The sequence below is a fragment of the Mesoplodon densirostris genome, chromosome 8 (genome assembly GCF_025265405.1).
Source record: "Mesoplodon densirostris isolate mMesDen1 chromosome 8, mMesDen1 primary haplotype, whole genome shotgun sequence".
Taxonomy (NCBI): domain Eukaryota; kingdom Metazoa; phylum Chordata; class Mammalia; order Artiodactyla; family Ziphiidae; genus Mesoplodon; species Mesoplodon densirostris.
This window is the reverse complement of record NC_082668.1, coordinates 88,337,233-88,359,630: the sequence shown is the minus strand read 5'-3', so window position 1 is coordinate 88,359,630 and position 22,398 is coordinate 88,337,233. Positions and strand designations below refer to the sequence as shown.

Below are 22,398 nucleotides of genomic sequence, written 5' to 3'. Positions count from 1 at the left end.
GGGAGAAAAACCTCATATAGTTGAGAAACACGTGCCCTAAGGACCTATAACTTAAAGACCTGTGGCCTGTGTCTCAATGAGGAACTACAATACCCAGAATTCCCGCCAAATGCGTAAGCGACGTCCATTCCGCCGACCTCGCCGCGACGTGCCCCTGGGCGTGTAGTGCGTGCCTTCGGCGGTGCACGCTGTGTTCGCCCGGCCTCTTTTCATGGTTTGGGGACGGACACCACCAGAGGTAAGGTGATGTCTTTCGAGGAAAGGCTAAAAACTCTGGGATATGAGGGGGGCGTGAACGACACAACCGAGCATGTTGCGTCCCTTGCTGGGAGACGTGGAATAGCCTGGAGTTCTGAGCCCTCGTAACCAGGCTTAACCGCGAAGTTCCCTGGCGTTGAGGGAAAAACTTGCCCGCAGGTCCGGCCGGGTGGCGGCGATAGGTTTTCTTTTTGCTCACAGCACATTCTCGGGCCGGGGACCCTGGGTTCGGCTGAGAAACGGAGGCTTTCTTCCGGGTATTGGATTTCCCGGAGCGCGGAGGACTAGGGCAGGGCTGATCCCTCTCCCAGCCAGGACCGGGAGACCAAATTCATTCGTTCAGCGCCACTGTGTGCCAAGCGCGGAGGATGCCTGCCATTTGCAAAGGGTGTCGTTGTGTATCCTGCACAATACCTGTTCACGGCGGGTAACCTATCTCATTTATAGTCCCAAGGCCCCTCCTTTGGTTAAGTCACTTCCCCAAGGTCACTTAGCTGGGGACTTGACACCTTGGTATTGTAACCAGTGAGTTCCTTCCACTTTCAAATGTGGATAGGCAGGAGACTCTTTGCTTTGTGCAGAGTTGTGTATGTGTGTGACCCAAGTCGGCTTGGATCGGGATGATGTACAGATTGCCACAAAGTAGTCAATATTGTCTTATCGTTTTTTCTTGGGTACAGACAGTTCGGCGTAGCCATAGGATTCTGAGGCATACTTTTAGTGTTGGTTTGTTGATGTAATGAGGATGTTCAAGTTGAAAGAACTGGGTGGTTGTCCCAGCTTCATTAGTACTAGAGTAGTTTTTTTTAACCTTTTTGAACCTAGCTTTTCTCTGTAAAATGCAAATGATAGCATCTACCTGGCAGGTTAATTGAGAGAATTTAATGGGATAACATATTTTAAAAGTCCTTTGTAAAATATTGCAGCAGTGTTAGATGATAGGATTTTAGTCCCAGCTTTTCTAACCATTGTTTCTCAACTAGAAATATAGACATTTATAATATATTTTAAAAACAAATTATTCTTTTTCTTTATTGTCTTTGGTTTTCCTGTTGCATCACTACGCAACTACATTACTTGATTTTTTCATATGTCCTGATTGGGCTTTAATCATCTCATTTATTGCTTAAAACCTACTTAAGGTCAATAGTGATTAAACTGTTTGAGTTCTTTTAGTGTACAAGGAGAAAGGAGCAAGAAATTACCTTGAAAGCAAATATACCAGAAATCATCCCTCTGAAAAAAATTTTTTTATTATGGCTCTGAATTAATGGCTACTCTTCATAGAAACTATAAAGGCAATATGTTTATTTATTGCAGTTTTGTTCTTTTATTTAAAAAGTTGCTTCTTTTTGGTTTGGGTTTTTTTTTTTTCCCTTCTGCTTTTATAGTCAAATTTGAAAATTTCATGTTAAGTGTCAGATTTAACATTTTTAAAATGGAATGCGGGGGGCTTCCCTGGTGGCGCAGTGGTTAAGAATCCGCCTGCCAATGCAGGGGACACAGGTTCGAGCCCTGGTCCAGGAAGATCCCACATGCTGCGGAGCAACTAAGCCCGTGTGCCACAACTACTGAGCCTGCGCTCTAGAGCCCGCGAGCCACAACTACTGAAGCCCACGAGCCTAGAGCCCATGCTCCGCAACAAGAGAAGCCACTGCAATGAGAAGCCTGTGCACTGCAACAAAGAGTAACCCCCGCTCACCGCAACCAGAGAAAGCCCGCACACAGCAGCAAAGACCCAATGCAGCCAAAAATAAATACTAAAATAAATAAATAAATAAATAAATGAAATAGAGTGTGGAAGGAAACCCCTTTTCCTGGATATTTAGTTTTGGATTAAATCCTGCTCTCAGGTTCAGGCTAAGAACAAAGTGTGTAGTTAGTAGTTAGGAAAAGCTTGTTATTTTAATTAGAATTTTGGAATTTGATAGTTATAACATAACTGTGTTAAACTGATTTTTTTTACAGAAATTGCATATTGGAATGAGATTTGGAGTCATCATAATGGAAGCAAGCTACATGAAGGAAAAACAGTTATTTTTATACCAGCATATTGCACCTGACTGCTAGTTGCAAATGGTTTTCTTTACCTAAGAAAATTTGTGATGTAAATGAAAAGATAGGTTTTTTTCCTAGACTGATTGTTTACAATATGCTTCGCCTAAGAGCTATTTGTCCATTCTCCCGGAGAGTGTTTCAGTTTCGACCCTTTAGTTTCGAACCATTACTTAGTCAGATGAATAAGTGTACAGATGAAGAGCAAATATTTGATCTTATTGAAAAAAACAAAGCCATACTTTCAGAAAAGCAAGTGGCATGTGCACTCAGTATGCTTTGGCAGTTTCAAAAGCAGAAGATCAGCTTGTTAAAAAATGTGGAATGTATCAGAGACCATCCTCAATTTCTTACTCTTCATAATTTAACTACAACTAAAATGGAATTCATGAATGACAATACCTTGGTGAATGTGTTATACATCATACAACAGTAAGTAATGTACTTTTAGATTTTATAGAAATGATTGTAGTTTATTTTTATATTTAATTTTCTAAAAATCTCTTTAAAAGGAAAAAATGTTTTTTTCCCTTTAGTTTTCCTGATAAGCTACTATTTTTAAATTTTATTTTAATTTTATTTATTTTTAGCTGCATCGGGTCTTCGTTGCTGCGTGCGGGCTTTCTCTAGTTGTGGCAAGTGGGGCTACTCTTCATTGCGGTGCATGGGCTTCTCATTGCAGTGGCTTCTCTTGCTGCGGAGCACAGGCTCTAGGTGAGCAGGCTTCAGTAGTTGCAGCACGGTGGGCTCAGTGGTTATGGCACACGGGTTTAGTTGCTCTGCGGCATGTGGGATCTTCCCGGACCAGGGATCAAACCCGTGTCCCCTGCATTGGCAGGTGGATTCTTACCACTGAGCCACCAGGGAATTGCCCTGATATCTAATATTTTAAAGATATGTAGAGGATATTCTTTGATTATGGTAATCATTTCACAGTGTATATACATATCAAAACATTATGCTGTACAACCTAAATGTATACAATTTTTGTTAATCATATGTCAATAAGGTTGGGAGAAAATTTTAAAAGAAAAGAAATTTTACATCATTCGCAAGGGAATCCAGCCTTCAGAAGAGCTGGATGCCCTAAATGAAGAATTCAGCAGCTGTATAAAAGAAAAAAGGACACAAAAGTTAAAATTAATCTGTTTATTAGTCTCATTGGTGAAATTATCCAAGGTGCAAGGGCCATTTAAGTAGCTATAGATGTCAGCACTGTACAAAGCAGAGATACAGTTGTTTTTATTAGGGTGTCACCATATACAAGAAAGGGGCATAAGGCTTTACTTATTTTGGGGGGTGGTGTTAGACTAAAAAAGAGTGACATCCCTTTTTTGGTGGTCTTTCTCAGATTTGCAAAGTTTTTTCTCTGAGGTACATGGTGGGATGGATATGATAATCAGTTTTGTTTTCTCAGTGGTCATATTAGTTTGGAAAATGCTGAATCAGATGAAATTAAACAGATCTTTATTGCAGGACTCTTCAGAGCCTTCAGAGCCTGCAGGACTCTTCAATATACATATGATAATGTATATTGTGAACCTTTCAGCGGGGGTATTTTCCAAACTTACTTATCTACAAAACATTGTGTTGAACACCTGACAAGAACACTGCACAGATGGAGAAATGCTGCTTCATGGAGATTTGCCCCCAAACCGCATTTCTGTGTATCCCTCCTAAGTCATAGTTTAGTAAGGAAAGGATTTTAAGAGTAAAATATAATTTTGTTTTCAAGTTTTTAAAATAGCATGTAGTATGATTTTGTTTCGTGACTCAACCTGAAAGTCTTTGACTTTTAGGAGACAAAATAACCTAGCCTTAACATTATAAAGATGTTGAAATCGGTTAAAAAGAGATTTTTATATGTACAACATATAATATATATTGCTTAATTATATATAGAAAATATCCATTGTTAATGAAGGTATATGCTTCGCATTGTTAGTGAAGGAACTGCTATATGCTTCTGGTGGTATAATATGTATCCAGAACTATAAAAATGTCCTTGGACCCAATAATTTTGCTTCTAAGATTTATCCTACGAAAGTAATCTGAGATACATGTAAAGATCCTTGGGCTTCTCTGGTGGCGCAGTAGATAAGAATCTGCCTGCCAATGCAGGGAACACAGGTTCCATCCCTGGTCTGGGAAGATCCCACATAACGCGGAGCAGCTAAGCCTGTGAACCACAACTAGTGATCCTGTGCTCTAGAGCCGGTGAGCCACAACAACTGAAGCCCACGTGCCTAGAGCCTGTGCTCTGCAACAAGAGAAGCCACCGTAATGAGAAGCCCGCACACCGCAACAAAGAGCAGCCTCCGCTCTCCACAACTAGAGAAAGCCTGCGCGTAGCAATGAAGACCCAAAGCAGCCAAAAATAAATAAATAAATAAATAAATTTTTTAAAAAAAGATTCTTGTACATGGTTATTCATCCCAACATTGTTTTTAATATTGAAAAACTAAGATCCTAGTAAGTTGGTGAATGTTTAAATGATAATTTATTCACATAATTAATAGTACACAACCACTAAAAATTATGTTTTGAAGAATATGTAATGATATGGGCAAATGTCCACAATATAATGTTAACTTACTGAAAAAGGCAGGATATAAAAATGTAAAAGAAATATATATATGTCTTCAAGTATGTAGAAAAATAACTGGAAGGAAATGCTCCAAGTTAATGCTGGTGGGTATTTATGAGTAGCAGAGTTATAAATGATTTTTATTACCCACTTAAAGTTTTTCTTTATTTTACAAACTTTCTCCTATAGAAATATTTTTTGCGGTCAGAGCAAAGTAGTACTTGTTAGGTGTACTTTTAACATAAAATGTATCATTGAACATTTTGTTTGTTCAGTGGAGGTCATTGAAATGTACAGATAAAAGGATGAGAAGGACATGGGATAAAGTATAGGGGTTTATTAGATTGTACCAAGAAATCAGAATACTGAAATGAGATCAGACCAGAAATAAGGACTGATTGTGTAAGAATATAATAACTTGAGGTTTACTTTTGCATTATAATCCTTACTGCATGTATGTTTTTAATAATTTTAAAATGTTTCTGTATGGAAAATTATTTTCTCTTGATTTTATTGAGGTTTGGTTTTGAGGCCCATGACCCGCTAGTTGAAGCACTAGTTACAGAAGCATGGAGAAGACTGGAAAGGCAAGTACTCTGGGTTTTTCAACTAAGATCAGGGTTATCATTTTCAGGGTTAGCACAGTGAAATCTTATAGGGAAAGAATGGGGAGCTGCTGCCTAACTATCAAGCTTCATTGAAAAAAATGTATTTAAATTCAGTTTACTTCAAGGGGTTTTTGATTGTGTAAAGTATGCTTTTTTAGCATGGTGAAATCTTGTAGGAAAAGAATGGGGAATGTGTTTTTTTCCTTAAGAGAGAAATAAAAGTATTTCAAATATTCCCTATCTAAGAGTGTGGAATGTAGTGTGCTTTAAACATATATAATTAATCAAAATATAAATAGAGTCACTGCTATTCTTGGACTAGGCTTTCTGGATTTTCTTTTCTGAAAGAGTTCTGCTTCAGAAAGAAAAACATTCTGAGTGATAGGCTGTCAGTAAAAACCCTAGATGTTCAGGAGTCATAAAAGGAGAAAGAAGATACCAGTTCAGGAGAAAGGAAAGCTATATAACTGTTTAGCAGCATCTATAGGTACTTGTCTATCACTCCATCTTTATGAAGAGGCAGTGAGCAGAGTCTTAGAAGCTAACTGTCTTAGAAGCTTTCAGGTCCACTACTGTGAATAGTATCAATTCAGATCTCTTTCCTACTCTGTACACAGCTATATCTTTAGCATATTGCTATAATCAATAATCATCTAGAACGGGGCATGACCAGAAATACAGCCGCCCCCTCCCCCATCCCACACCCCACATTCTTGGGGAACCTGGTGCTAAACCATTGGTAGATGACCTACTTCTGGGTGGGGGGTTTCATAGTAGCAGAGCAGCTCCCTGCTGTGATCTATTGAAAGTCAGCCCTCAACACAAGGGTTTGTAAAAAAATAAAAAGAGAAAAAAAGAAAAAAGAAAGAAAGCAAAAAAAGAAATAAAAAATAATCATCTAGAAAAACGTGAAATTTGTTCAGAGTATTATGAGTACAGAGAAGCCTATGGTATCCTATACTATTTATGTTTTATAAGAATATATGAGAAGCTCTCCATTTATAAAACAGCTGAGATAGTAGCAGAGCTCATTTTGGCTATTTATGAAAACTTTGAAGTTTTAAACCTAGGGGTTCTGGATAGCCCAGGTCCATTATTAGTAGAATAAAGCAAATGTTAGTGAGGAAAGGGAAAATCAAGGTGAGAAAGAGGAGGAAAACCACAGAACAGTGCTCCCTCTAAACCAAATAGTAACCTAGGGCAGAAGAGAAAGGATTGACTAAGATAAGAAACAATAGCTGTTTATTTGTATTTAGATGAGAGGAGCAGCATAAACTTTACAGCTCCTCCTTTGTAGCAGCATATGTTTAAAGCATAAACAATGGTAAATTCTTATAATTGTCATATAAAGCACTGTAGGCCTTTGTTGTGTGAGCTGGATTAAATTAAACAAGGTACCCACCAGACCTCTGGGCTTAGAAATTCCACATTCATTTACTGAATGGCGGTTTTAGTTAATATTATCTAAACCTGTCTGTTTTCTCTCTCCATTTTTGCATTCTCTCTACCTGTAACTATCTTTTTGTTGAGGGTAGGGAGAATAATCTTAGTCCTTTCATGAGCAATTCAAACTACAGTCCTCCTGCAGTATCCAAGGACAGTTGGTTCTAGCATCCCCTCAGATACTAAAATCCATTGATGCTCAAGTCCTTTATATAAAATGATGTAGTATTGGCATAAAACCTACAGACATCCTCCCATCTACTTTAAATCATCTCTTGATTAATTATAATACCTCGTACAATGGAAATGCTATGTAAATAGTTGCTCAGCATGTGGCACATTCAAGTTGTGCTCTTTGGAGCTTTCTGGAATGTTTTTTAACTGAATATTTTCGATTCGCTGTTGCTTGAATCCGTGGATTTGGAACCCTTGGATACGTGGATACGGAGGACCGACTCTATTGGGTCTTTGGGGGTTAAATTTGGTCATTGTTGATAATAGCTCAAAACTTTTTTCTTCAAAGCAGCATTAAATGGTATGTGTATTACGCATCTTGAACAAATCAGTTGTAGAATAGGTGCTTTTTTCTTTTTGGTTTTACTATCTACTACTTAAACAATTAAATTACAAATATACAATTATACTTCCCAGTGAATCAGACATTTCTTTTTAATTTTTCTTAATTTCACAATAGCTCAGGTGATAATGACTCTGTTCTATATGGTGTTTTTTTAATTTGTAGCAATACTTTTATTTTTTTATAATACTAAGTAATAAAAATTTTTTAAACCCTTATTTGTAGTCCATGTGTAGAATTTCTAATAGAATCATAGAATAAGTGTTAATTTCTGATTTTTTTATAATCATGGTGGCCTATGATGTTAAATTTTTGTTACTGTGGTAAGTTAATTAAATGATTTTGCTATATCTATGAACTTGTTATATAAATATAATTTGTAATGATTCAAATAGGATAGATTATTATGAATTAACACTATATGGTGTCATAGCAAGAATAATTAGCATTCATTTGAAATTCAGATTAAAAACCCTCTTTATTATGGAAGATTTTAAACATCTACTAAAGTAGAGAAATTAGTATAATGAACTCCTTTGTACGCATCATCCAGTGTCAACGATTACCAACATATAGCAGTCTTGTTTTGTCTAGATCACCTCCAGTTCCCTCCCTACCCTTCAGTATAGTTTAAATTGTGGTATCATTTCATCAGTATTTACCTTAGTATATATTTCTGATAGACAAAAAGCACTCTTTAAAAAAATATATAATCACCATGCCATTTTTATACCTATGAAAATGAATAATTATTCCTTAAATTCCCTAATAACTGAGTTCAAATTTCCTTGATTGCTCTATAAAGGTCTTTTTATAAGGCAGTTTGTTTAAATAAGTATCCAAACAAGGTTTACTGATTACATTTAGTCAAGTTTTTCTCTGCCTTTTTTTTTTTTTTTTTTTTTTTTTTTGCTGTATGCGGGCCTCTCACTGCTGTGGCCTCCCACTGTGGAGCACAGGCTCCGGATGCGGAGGCTCAGCGGCCATGGCTCACGGACCCAGCCGTTCCGCGGCATGTGGGATCCTCCCAGACCAGGGCACAAACCCACGTCCCCTGCATCGGCAGGCGGACTCACAACCACTGCGCCACCAGGGAAGCCCTCTGCCTTTTTTTGTAAGTACTCATTTTATTAAAGGATATCATTTAAAATTACACCAATCATAAGTATACATCTTGATGAATTTTCACATACTGAAAGTATACTTATACTTCTGTGTAATAGCACCAAGATCAAGATGGAGAATATCACTAGTTTCCCAGAAGTTTCTTTCATGCTCTCTTCCAATCACTCCCTACCTTCCCGCCCTAAGAGTGACCACTCTCTTGGGTTGTACTACCATAAATTAGTTTTGCTTTTATAAAAATGAAATCCTAGGAATTCCCTGGTGGTCCAATGGTTAGGACTCGGCACTCTCTCAACTGCCGTGGCCTGGGTTCAATCCCTGGTTGGGGAACTAAGATCCTACAAGCCGTGCAGCGTGGCCAAAAAAAAAAAAGAAAGAAAAAAAAGAGTGAGAAATCATATAGTAAGAACTCATACCTAGTTTATTTCACTCTATATTTTAAAGATTCTTCCATGATATTGCACTATTTGTTCTTTTTTTATTGCAGTATAGTATTCTAGGAATATGTGCAATTTATTCACTGTACTCTTGATGGGCGTTGAGATTGTTGCTATTTAGCATTTAGTTTTTTGCTGTTACATATTGTGCTGCTGTGCAATTCCTTATGCTTGTCTTTTAGTGAATTCAAAGTCTTTAAAAATCTGTAGCAGTTCTCCTTCCTGCTCTTTTGTCTTGCCATTTACTTGTTGAAGAAATCGCGTCGTTTTTCCTATAGGAAAATTCTGAAGTTTTTCAAGCATGATTGTAGTAGAGGTTGTTTTATTTGTTAATATACAACCTTGAGTTGAAATTGTTCTGTCCTCAAAAAATTAATAAGTAAATGATTCAAACAATTTCAAGTGTTTTTTTTCCCTTTTTAAAATCTTCAAATAGAATTTGGCTTTTTAACTCTTAGCCTGGGTTACTTTTATAATAATAAATAATCAACATTTTAGAAAAATTCATTTTATAGTAGTAATATATTAGTGTTTTTTATTGCTTTTTATTTTATAACTGTATTATGTTTTAAGTGAAAATAAATAGTAATGATCCCCTTTGTATATTTACTTTAATAGGTTTGATATTAATGTGCTGTCAAAATTTTCCTCTTGCCTGGCAGATCAACATTTATGTTTTAGTCCATTAATGGGAAAAATAGCTGATATTGTAAATAGGAACTTGGAAACAATACAGGACTTAAGGTAAATCTATTTAGGGGCTTTGTGTCATGGTGGAAAGATTCTGGGCTTTGAATGCACACACACTTAGACTTGCTAGTTCCTAACTATGTGACTTTATAATCTCTTGGAAGTTCACTGTCCTCATCTATACAACAGGTATAGTAGTATCTACTGTGCAATGTTGCTGTGGGAATTAGAGATGAAATATGTAAAGTATAACACAATGTTGTCGAGATTTGTGATTTTTCCTTACTTGCAAGCTAACATGTTTGCCTGCCATCCTTACGACCTCATTTAACCTGAATTACCTCCTGGAAGTCCCTACCTCTAAGTATAGTCATATTGCCAGCTAGGGCTTTAACATATAAATTTGGAGTTGGGGGGAACCATAGTTCAGTCTATAGCATACACCAGTGTTCATAGCAGCATTAGTCATAATAGCCAAAGGGTGGAAACAACCTTAATGTCCATCAACAAATGATTGGCAATCAAAATTTGGTATATACCCACAATGGAATATCATTCAGCCTTAAAAAGGAGGGAAATTCTGATATATGTTGCAACATGGATGAACCCTGAAGACATTATGCTAAGTGAAATAAGCTACACACAAAAGTACAAGTATTGTATGATTTCACTTTATATGAGGTACCTAAAGTAGTCAAATTCATAGGAACAAAGTAGAATGGTTGTTGCCAGGGGTTGGGGGAGGGGAGAATGGGGAATTACTGTTTAATCGGTAAGGAGTTTTAGTTTGAGAAGATGAAAAAGTCCTGCAGACGGATGGTGGTGTTGGTTGTACAACAGTGTGAATGTACTTAATACAACTGAACTGTACACTTAGAAATGTTTAAAATGGTAAATTTTACATTATATATATTTTCACACATACATGAAAGTAGCTTATAAAAGCAGAGACAATAAAAATCACTGTAAAGTAAATTTTTTTAACTTTAAAAAATTACTATAGACCCATTTGAGAATCTAATGAAATCTTTGGACATTTCCCCACTCCAAACTGCAGTTACAAATATATATACAATTTTAAAAAATCGTATTCAAAGGGTTCATGATTAAACTAAATAGTAGTTCTAGTTTACTAATTAATGTTAATTGGTACTAACATTAAACATTCTGATTAGAGAAGCCAAAGTATTGTTCAACTGGGTTTTTAAAACATAATTTGTTTTATTGAAAAGATTGAAGAAATTTTGAAAGAAAAAAATGCAAACAGGCCCCCTATCCTAATGGTTGAGATATTCATGTCTTTTTTGTATATTGTTTTATAATTATTATCCCCACGTGTTTGTTATATATCTTACATTTTGCATTCTTTATTTATTATTAGGTATATTCTTATATTTAGAGTTCTTTGATTTTTTTTTTTTTTTGGCGGTACGCGGGCCTCTCACCGCTGTGGCCTCTCCTGTTGCGGAGCAAGGGCTCCGGACGCGCAGGCCCAGCAGCCATGGCTCACGGGCCCAGCCGCTCCGTGGCATGTGGGATCTTCCCGGACCGGGGCACGAACCCGTGTCCCCTGCATCAGCAGGCGGACTCTCAACCAGTGCGCCACCAGGGAAGCCCGCGTTTTTTGATTTTTGTATCATGTAAGAACTGTCTTTTGAAAGCAGAGACCTCACCTTTGTAATTTTGGTGTCTTCCACAGTGCCTAGAAGATTGATTTATGTTTCTTAAGAGTGTTTATCGAGTGAAGAAATATTCACGTTCAATATTGTCCTACTGTTATATATTAATATTAATGTAGCCTGAAACATTAAAAAATATGAAATCATTAGCGAGAAATACTTTGCCAAGATTTTTACTGGTAAATTACAGATACACAGAGAAAGTGAAGTCTACTTCCAAAAATATAGAATGAGACTTTCTATGTTGCACTCAATGGGCTGTTGGCCCAGAGTGATTTCTGAGTAAATTTCACTAACATATTTTCCTTCAAAGCATTTATCTATAGAACGAGATATTATACACACTAAAAAAAAATACTTCAATTCTTTTTTGTCTAAAGGGGTTTGATTACTGGGAGATCAGAGTTCAAGTCCCATTAGTATTTAAAAGAAAAATGTTGTTGTATAAAACCTATAGTATTTTTATCAGTTCCTTTCCGTTTCTAAGCATTTAGTCTTAGAATTGCTCATTTTTCTTAGATAATGTAAAAATCTTTGCATCTTCTTCCTTTTTCAGGTGCTTGTCTGTTTTAATGGTCAGCATATCTTCTTTAATATCACAGCGTTTTCAAGAGCAATTAGTGAACAAAACAGAGCAACTTTTTGACACCATAGATTCTTCCCAGGTCAACATTGCAAGAAGAATAGTACAGTTTCTTCGAAATATTAAATACAGTTATTACCCACTATTGGAAAGGTGCAATAAAGTGTTTTTGAGCAATGTGAACCACCTTGATTTGGACTCCATCAGTAAAATACTTAGTCTATACCACTCTCTACAGTTTCATAGTTTTGAATTTATTTTAATGACTAAGAAGAGGCTAACAGAAATGATTCCTCGGTTTGACCACCCAGCTAGCTTTGTAAAATTGTTTGTAACATTGGGACCTGTGGCAGGACCTGAAGAAGAGAAACAGTAAGTTCAGCTAAAAATACTTTACTTTTCTTGTTGAGAATATATAGAGCCTTCAGGCTTCGATCTTGCAGTTCTGGAAGTCAGGAAAGTCACTCCACTCAACTGTAGAAGGGAGAATTATCTCTTGTGTTCTGCTCCTTGATTCTTCCTCTGATTATTCTAACTTACATCTCAAACTCTTAGTCTCCTACCGCTTTGAATGGGGGCCAGTAATCCCCTGGTGGCCAACACAGCAGTGGATGTGGGAGAACATCATTTAAGTGCTATTATTCTTCCTTCTTAGGCCAGGTGACTGGCTTTACACAGAGAGATAAGACTCCCCCACCCCCAATACAGAGTGTGGAATATTCAGAATTATAGTAGTCCTAACAATGGACCATTTTATGCTTTGGTGTCTTCAAATTCATCATCAAAAGCATTTATTATGCACATTGGTATATATTCCTAGTGTCAGGTTTTAGTGATTTTGGTCTGATTCCTATCTTTTAAGAATTTCCAGTTTTGCCAGATTTTTTTTTTAACATCTTTATTGGAGTATAATTGCTTTACAATGCTGTGTTAGTTTCTGCTGTATAACAAAGTGAATCAGCTATGCATATACATATATCCCCATATCTCCTCCCTCTTGCATCTCCCTCCCACCCTCCATATCCCACCCCTCTAGGTGGACACAAAGCACCGAGCTGATCTCCCTGTGCTGTGCAGCTGCTTCCCACTAGCTATCTATTTTACATTTGGTAGTGTATATATGTCCATGCCACTCTCTCACTTCGTCCCAGCTTACCCTTCTCCCTCCCCGTGTCCTCAGGTCCATTCTCTATGTCTGTTTTGCCAGATTTGATGTACATAGAAAAATTTGGGCTATAAAGATGAGCAAATATTAAATTAATACATGATTACTAGATATGAGCAAACAAGTAAGTGTGATTCATAGATTCAGTTAAGCAGGGGTTCCAGGAGTTACATAATAGAAGTATCTGCCTCATTTCTGTTAGCAAAGACTTCATGGAGAGTTTTATTTTTAAGAATCCTTTGAATTATATGAAGAAATTTAAGGGTACATTTTAAGAGACTGTATCAACATGGAAACAAGATGATTATTAAAAAATTTTTATTGGAATCTTTCTCTTTTTTTGTCACCATGTACTGTTAAAATCTTTTATGCCGGGCCTCCCTGGTGGTGCAGTGGTTGAGAGTCCGCCTGCCGATGCAGGGGATACGGGTTCGTGCCCCGGTCTGGGAGGATCCCATATGCCGCGGAGCGGCTGGGCCCGTGAGCCATGGCCGCTGGGCCTGCGCGTCCGGAGCCTGTGCTCCGCAACGGGAGAGGCCACAACAGTGAGAGGCCCGCATACCGCAAAAAGAAAAAAAAAAAAAAAAAAAATCTTTTATGCCAAGGCAGTACAAAAGTTGAATTTAATTGAGTCCCTGCCTTCAAGGAATTTTTATTCCACCTGAGAGTACAGAAATACATAATTGAAATATGTAAATAGCATGACACTTCAACATAGTTTATGAGTAACTACTAAAATTAGTGATATAGATAGTAACTGCTGTGGGCAGACAGAAAAGTGAGAAAAACGGACTAAAATGGTTGGGAAAAGCTATGGGGAGAAGCTGGGTTTGAAATGTTTGATAAGGTTGGTGAAAAGGATGGTGTGGAACTATGTAGGATGAATAGAAAATTAGTTTATCTTGCTTTCTTTAGATTTCATTTTTAGTCTTCTAAATTATTCTAAAAGACACACTTATATACTTTTATTACTGGATTACTTTGGATGGTTTCAAAATGGACCATCTTTGTAAATTTTCAGTTTATAATGTTACAGTAAGTAGTATATAGGATTTCTGTTAATATGCAGGTATATTGACTTCCTGGTCAGATCTTATTCAGTTTTAAAAAATTGGGGTAGAGTTGGAATATCAACTGTTAGTTCCTTAGCTCTCTAGCTAAGGGTTACAAGGTTTACAATGTTAGAATTATTAATTAACCAATTAATTTAAAAACATTTTATCTATATTTTTAAAGAGATAGTTTAGGATTATATTGAGGCCTTAATTACTTTGAAGAAAACAATGTATTTTTCTTTATTTAATAGTATTTTGTATTATCCCCAGTTATGTGGGGAGAAAATTAGAATTATATATTGAATTCAGTTTTTGTTTCTATTATGTCTTTTCTATTTCTTACCTAAGAACTTATTTAAAAAAAATTTATAAGCTAATCATCAGTTTTTCAACATAAAAATATTTTTCTTTGCTTCTAGACTTAAATCAACTATATTATTGATGTCAGAGGAGTTGACTAGCCAGCAAGCCCTGGCAGTGATGGGAGCAATGGAAGAGATGGAAAGCAGAAATTCACGTCTGATTAAAAAGTAATCTTTTCTGAAATTCATGGTGTTAAGTTTAGTTGACATTCATAAGTTGCTTTTTTTCTTTGAGAAAAAAACATGTTTTTTTCCTGTAATCTTGGTTTTGAAGAAATAAGGAATTAACATTTAAGTCATTGTTTATTTTCTAAATAATTTATTTTTCAAAATAGAGATTTTTAAATAGTTTACAGCATATTTCATTTCATTTGCTGCTGTTGTTATTCTCAAGCAGAGGATATAATCTAGGAAAGTGGAGAGCATAGAGCAGAACTGACTTTTTAAAAGGACAGTTTTTGCAGAACAGTTAACATCTATATGAACTTGAATTGTTTCACACTACAGTTGTTACCTTGAAATCATACTGCCATATATTGCCTTTTTTGTTAACTTGAGATTTAAGAAGAGACAAAAATACATGGTTCAGATTGTGTGTATTTATCTTTTCATTATCATTATATTCCTTTAAAAGATATTCCTTCTGCCCTAATTCTTCCAACTTATTGTCTCTTCGCATTTCCCATTGCTTTTAAGCATCTCCATTAGAGGACCAGAGGATTTAAGGAAGAAAATTAAATCAGTTTTACATTTCTATCATCATCTTGAACAACCTTGTGTCATTCATTGCTGTTTCTCCAGCACAGAGCATGTCTGGCATGAAACAGCTCCTCAGTAAAAGTTTAATAAAAGTACACGAATGAACTGGTTATAATACATGTTATATCATTCTTTTTAGAATTGCTTCAATTCTGCATAAACATTTGGATAACTATAAACCAGTAGAGTTATTGAGGATAACTCAAGCATTGATTTTTCTACATTTTCAAAGTAAAGAGCTTTTTGTGAAACTCAGAGAATTGCTGCTTAGGTAAGATTAAAATAGATGTGTTTAAGTTTTTCACTATTGTTTTTTTTATTTCTTTATTTCACTGTTTGTTTTCTTTAATTATGTATAGAGTTGTTGTAAGTTTTGAAAGCAGAAATGGGTAGGTTATTAAAAATGTTAAAGACACTCGTCTCCCCGCCATGCCCATTTTGCCAGTGCTTGTGCTTGATATATTTTGAAATGGAAAGGAGGTCAGTAGGGTGATGAGTTCCCTAGGACGTGAATACACAAAGCCAAGCCATTCTCCTTTCCTGCTGGGCTGGAATAACCATGAAAAGATTGGAGCTACTGAAGAAGGCAAAACTCCATTTGGGAGTGCTCACATTTGGGGGCATTTAGTCTGCTTAGTTGCCTGTTTTAAGGCATATTAAGTTTTTAAATTCGAAATTTTAAGAATAAATATGTGGGGGTAATGTTAGTGAAAAAGTGTTTTCATACAGATTTTCCCTTTATAATTTTAAAATTTCTGCATTTCTATGGATACAGCATTCATATTTCAACTAAGTTATTCAGTTTTCCATTTACTTTTCATTATGCTAAAATGGAGTTTTCCATTAAAAATTTTTATTTTAAGGATCAGAATAATGAATGAAATTAAAAGCAGATTAACCTTTTTCCCCTCCATTTTTCCATACTAGTTTGATTTCTCACTGTGATTTTTTTTTTTTTTTTTTTTTGCGGTACATGGGCCTCTCACTGTTGTGGCCTCTCCCGTTGCGGAGCACAGGCTCCGGACGCGCAGGCTCAGTGGCCATGGCTCACGGGCCCAGCCGCTCCGCGGCATGCGGGATTCTCCCAGACCGGGGCACGAACCCGTGTCCCCTGCATCGGCAGGCGGACTCTCAACCACTGCGCCACCAGGGAAGCCAACTGCACATTTTTAAGTGTGGCCACCTTAATCATTTTTGATATTGCAAAATACTGAAGACAATAAGTTTGACTTAAACTAGGGTTTGCGTCCCTATGTTATGAATAACATAACATAAATCTTTGCGTGCATTTTAGATTATTTTCTTAGGCTAGTTTACTTAAACTAGGGTTTGCGTCCCTATGTTATGAATAACATAACATAAATCTTTGCGTGCATTTTAGATTATTTTCTTAGGCTAGTTTACTAGACAGAGATTGATCATGTCAAATGATATAATTACTTTTAAAGTTCTTAAGCTACTGCTAAATTACTTTCCAGAAAGTTTGCACCAACTTTTTAAGTTTACTGTTAGTGAATGAGAAAGCCTGTATCAGTGCACCCCTGCTAGCATTGAACATTATCATTATTTTAATATGCTAACTTAATATTTTTATAAGTGACTCAATTTTGTTTTAATTTATATTTGATTATCTCTTCCAACACTTCTAACCCTAAAGGTTCTTTAAAAGCTCCCAGTTTTTAATTTGTATTTTAACAACTGCTGTCCTGGTGGTAGGGTTTTTACCATAGGGGTTTGGGAAAGGAGGAGTGGAGAATGGGGTCAATTTATGCGCTGTTATCCTGTTTTTGTTTTTTGAAAGTTGGGCTTCTCATGTAGCAGAAGAAAGAAGGGAATCACTATTACTGAGTGGTCGCTCTTTGCCTGTTCTAGGTCATACCAGCTCCTGACAGGTCACATCAGAACTTCAGTCCAAGTTCCATCTCCAGCTGCAGTACTGCAGACATTGTTCTGACACTGACGTTTTGTTTGTCAGGGACTATGGTTTTATTTTTGCATAAAAAATAGGGGCAGTGCTTTAGAACATCTTAAGGCTTCCCTTAGTAATCCTTTAAGAAGCTGTCATCTTTGAATTTATCCAACCCTTCTTAAATTAACTTATATTTTAAGCCTATCACACCTATTAATTGTAATAATAATTATTCATATTTTAATACTTATATGTGTATTGGTTTTTTTGCTGATGTATTAATTTTGTTCTTTTCATTTTTCCCTCTTTCTTTATAGTTATTTGAAAGTCAGTGTCATACCTAGTGAGATTTCCCTCCTGGTTTGTGCCCTTTCGATGCTTCCTTCTCCTCACTTAGACGAAGCAAGGATATCTCAAATTGAAGCAGTTTTACCACAGTGTGACCTAAATGACCTGAATAGTTTTGCCACATCTGTTTTAAGATGTATTCAGTATGATCCCATGTATCGGAATAATATTCCTGGGAAACAGTTGAAACTACTTCAAAAATTAGATCACTACGGTCGTCAGAGACTACAAAAATGCAGCAGTTTGAATCTGTTATGGGAAGAAGTTAAATCTTTAAAAGGAGACTGGTTTGCTGATTCACTTCTTGAAGAAACTGTTGTTACCTTACAGCGTTTGATGGATGAAATTAATTACATAAATGTTGCAGGGATTGCATCTTTTATTACTAGAACTAACTACCTCAGTACTTCGCTACTTGATAGGATAGCCTCAGTGGTCCTTCAGCAGAATGAAAAGGTGAAATTGAAATGTTTGTTACACATTAGTTTTATATAGTTGTCAACTTCTAGAAGCATAAATGTTTATCATAAGTACTTTGAGAACTTGATTGGAATTTGAAGTTTAAAAATTAAGCTCTAGGGCTTCCCTGGTGGCGCAGTGGTTGAGAGTCCGCCTGCCGATGCAGGGGATACGGGTTCGTGCCCCGGTCTGGGAAGATCCCACATGCCGCGGAGAGGCTGGGCCCGTGAGCCATGGCCGCTGGGCCTGTGCTTCCGGAGCCTGTGCTCCGCAATGGGGGAGGCCACAACAGTGAGAGGCCCGCGTACATACAGCAAAAAAAAAAAAAAAAAAAAAAAAAAAAAATTAAGCTCTAGTGGGAATTCCCTGGTGGTCCAGTGGTTAGGACTCTGCACTTTCACTGCTGAGGGCCTGGGTTCAATCCCTGGTCAGGGAACTAAGATCCCATAAGCCGTGGGGCATGGCCAAAAAAAAAAAAATTATACTCTAGTTTCTGGTTCAGCAGTTTGTCGTTCCTCCCCTTAAAACCCCTTCCTCCAGCAGTGCAGATTTGGGGAGATAAGCTGTCATCTTTTGGTTTATTACAAATATTGTTAAGATCAGCAGTGAAAATTCATTGACTAGAAGGAAATTCTTAAAATGATAGTTGTATAAGGATAAAGAAGATGAATGATTTTTGTTTTCTTGTTTTCTATAATCCTGTGATAGTTACTTTTACTATTTAAAAACTATTCAAAAGAGTGAGATAAGTGTGAAAACTGAGAAAATTATAAGATCTCCACTGACTTCAGTATTCTTGAATTGTCAGTGTGTCTTACACATTTATTTCTGGAACTCGTAAAATGCTGCTTTTTGGATTATGTGAGAAGACAGTCACTTACAAAATCTATTATATAGATCAGGATATGGCTTTTACTTAGAAGACATTATTTCTAATAACTGAAAATAAAAGTCTATAGTGCCTGCCAGTTATTAAGTATTGGATGAATGAATTAAAAAAAAGGAAAGAAAAATGAATTATGATTATTATTATAAACTAAGAAACTTCCTTAATTACATTATATTATGAGTCTATAAAATGTGCTGATATCATGGAAATTGTGACACTATTTTCTCATCATTTTAATGACTAAGGAATTCTGGAACAGGATTTTACACCAAACAAAATCAATCTGTATCTTATCTGATTTATTTTTCCTGCATTAATATTTAGAGTTACTAGAAATTAGTGGTGGAATTAAATAAATTATAGCAAGGTAGAAGACTTAATAAACAGAATGATACATGTGTCATTTAACTGTGGGCATGTTCATTTAACTATAGGCATGTTAGATAAAGACTTCTGCTTAAGATAATAATTAGGCTAAATTTTGTTTTGTTTTGCTGAAGTTGAAGCAATAACTTTTTTGTTCTATTTTTACAGATTCATCCTTTTGCAATCCTTGCTATTATTCTTCCGTTCAGCGCCCTGAACTATGATCCACCTCAAAGGGATGAATTTTTTGGAACTTGCCTTCAACACCTTAATTCTTACTTAAGTAGGTATATTGTTTGGTAATACATTGATGAGGAGGTTGGAGGATACTGTTGCTGCTACTCTAAGACATATTCCTTTTTTAAAGGATAGTGATAATAGCCATGAGTTTTATACCTTCAAAAAATATTTTGGATCCATTTTTTAAACTTTTTTATTATGAAAAATGTCAAACTTACATTAAAAAGTGAAAGAATTGAACAAGTAGAACCTATAAACTCACTGGTTAGATTCAGCGGTTCACATTTTATCATATTTGCTTTACTGTTTGTTTCTCTTGCTCTCTTGTTTTTTTCTAAGCCATTTCAAAGTAAGTTGTAGGCACTGTGACTCTTTACCCCTAATTGCTTAGGTATACACCTCCTAAGAATAATGATCTCCTAAATCACCACAATACTCTTATCACACCTAAGAATATTAATAGTCCCCTAATACCTAATACACAATCCATTTTTAAATCTCTCTCATTCTCAAAGTACCTTATTTAGAGTGGTTATTTTGGACCCAGGATTCAATCAAGGTTCACTCATTCCGTTAAGTTATCTCTTTGGTATCTTATGGTCTAGAATATTCTCTGGTTTTTGTTTTTTGTTGTTTGTTTTTTGCTCTGCATTGACTTAAGAGAAAGATTTTTTGTTATCTAAGTTTTCTTTTTTTTTAAATAAATTTATTTATTTTTTATTTATTTTTGGCTGTGTTGGGTCTTTGTTGCTGCATGAGGGCTTTCTCTAGTTGTGGCAAGCAGGAGCTACTCTTAGTTGTGGTGCACGGGCTTCTCACTGCGGTGGCTTCTCTTGTTGCGGAGCACGGGCTCTAGGTGTGGGGGCTTTATTAGTTGCAGCATGTGGGCTCAGTAGTTGTGGCTCGTGGGCTTCAGTAGTTGTGGAATGTGGGCTCAGTAGTTGTGGCTCGCGGGCTGTAAAGTGCAGGCTCAGTAGTTGTGGTGCACGGGCTTAGTTGCTCCGCAGCATGTGGGATCTTCCCGGACCAGGACTTGAACTTGTGTCCCCTGGACTGTCAGGCGGATTCTTAACCACTGCTCCACCAGGGATGTCCCTAAGTTTTCAAATACACAGTAAAATTGAAAGAACAATGTAACAAACATCTGTATACTGTATACCCACAACGTAGCTTTTGAATAATCATTAACATTTTGCCACATTACCTCTGTGTGTGTGTGTGTGTGTGTGTGTGTGTGTGTGCGTATGATGAACCACTTGAAGTGTCAGCCCTAAATACTTCAGGTTATAAGGACATTCTTCTATGTAAGCACAATACCAGTATCACACTTAAGAAAGTGAACAAGTACCACCTTCTACCTGCTCAGTCCATAATAAGAATTTCCCAATTGTCACCAAATTTTATTTGATAAATTTTTTAAAGAAACCAACATTGAGTTGTTATGTCACTTTCTCCTAATCTTTTTTTTTTCTTGATGTTTATTTTTTGCAATAGAGATTGGCCATTTATTGTGGGTTGTGCCACATTCTGCATTTGTCTGAGTTCTTGCTTTTAACTTGCTCCTCCATCTCCTGTGCTCCTAGTAAACTGGAAGTTAGTTATAGATGCTTGATTAGATTCAGATTAAACATTTTCAGCAAAAAATGCCTTTATGTGGTGCTGTATACCTGATATTTGTATCATTTCTGGGGACATATCACATTTGATTGTTTTCAGTTTTAAAAGTTTGTTCATTTTTTAAATAGAAAATAAATATTTCTTAAGGTCCTATGTAGATGTTTATTAATTGTCAGAAAAGTTGCTGCTCTGGTGCTGATTATTATGTGTCTCTTTAAAAAGTCTAAATAGTGTTTCAATACCAGAAAAAAGTGGAGTAGAAATATTCCTTCCTGCTGTTGGCCTTAGCAGAAGCAGTATGTGAGGGTAGCGGAGGCAGGAAATTATTTTTTTCTTTTCATTCTTTATTTTGGTCCTGAATTGTATTTCTTTCTGTTTGGCCTTAAAGAAAAAGGTTTTAATGGTGCTTCTCTTCTCAGACCCACATGTCTTACTTGTCAGTATAGTGTGTTTTAGAAGTGAAATGTCTGGCTCAGTAGTTACTGCTTTTTCAGTCAACATTCACCAAGTACTTACTGTCAGGCAGTCTTTAGTCACTGGGGAGATATAGGAGAGAATAACAACAGGTAGACTCTACCATCGTTGATTTTACTTTCTGATGGGGTGAAACTGGCATAGACAATAAACAAATACATAAGGTGAAATGGTGATAAGTATTTAAGACCACTAGAGCAGGGTAGGTGTGTAGGATGGAGGATAGTGAGGTGGGCTGGATGGAGCGAGGAGGTGTCATTGACCATGGATTGAATGAAGTGAGACACCGGTCAGGATGATGTCTCAAAAAATCTAAACAGGGCTTCCCTGGTGGCGCAGTGGTTGAGAGTCCGCCTGCCAATGCAGGGGACATGGGTTCATGCCCTGGTCCGGGAAGATCCCACATGCCGCGGAGCGGCTGGGCCCGTGAGCCATGGCCGCTGAACCTGCACGTCTGGAACCTGTGCTCCGCAACGGGAGAGGCCACAACAGTGAGAGGCCCGCATACTGCAAAAAAAAAATCTAAACAATCATCATCAAAAAATCTAGAAACAATAAATGCCAGAGAGGGTGTGGAGAAAAGGGAACCCTCCTGCACTATTGGTGGGAGTGTAAATTGATATAGCCACTATGGAGAACACTATGGATGTTCCTTAAAAAACTAAACATAGAACTACCATATGACCCAGCAATCCCACTACTGGGCATATACC

General features: G+C 36.7%; 1 protein-coding gene across 3 annotated transcripts in view; it reads left to right on the top strand.

Moving 5' to 3' along the window:
- The first annotated feature begins 171 nt into the window (after window positions 1-171).
- Window positions 172-22,398, top strand: part of FASTKD1 (FAST kinase domains 1) — a 31,661-nt gene continuing 9,434 nt past the window's right edge. Inside the window, exons 1-9 of one of the 3 annotated variants that reach the window (XM_060106219.1) lie at window positions 172-238; window positions 2,227-2,745; window positions 5,419-5,487; window positions 9,709-9,834; window positions 12,016-12,414; window positions 14,682-14,792; window positions 15,523-15,654; window positions 17,610-18,096; window positions 19,523-19,637. In XM_060106219.1, the coding sequence (XP_059962202.1) occupies window positions 2,411-2,745; window positions 5,419-5,487; window positions 9,709-9,834; window positions 12,016-12,414; window positions 14,682-14,792; window positions 15,523-15,654; window positions 17,610-18,096; window positions 19,523-19,637 (1,774 nt within the window). In that variant the 5' untranslated portion in view covers window positions 172-238; window positions 2,227-2,410. Of the gene's footprint in view, window positions 239-2,226; window positions 2,746-5,418; window positions 5,488-9,708; window positions 9,835-12,015; window positions 12,415-14,681; window positions 14,793-15,522; window positions 15,655-17,609; window positions 18,097-19,522; window positions 19,638-22,398 lie in introns of those variants that run through there. The other 2 variants (XM_060106221.1, XM_060106220.1) reach the window with 2 other exon arrangements.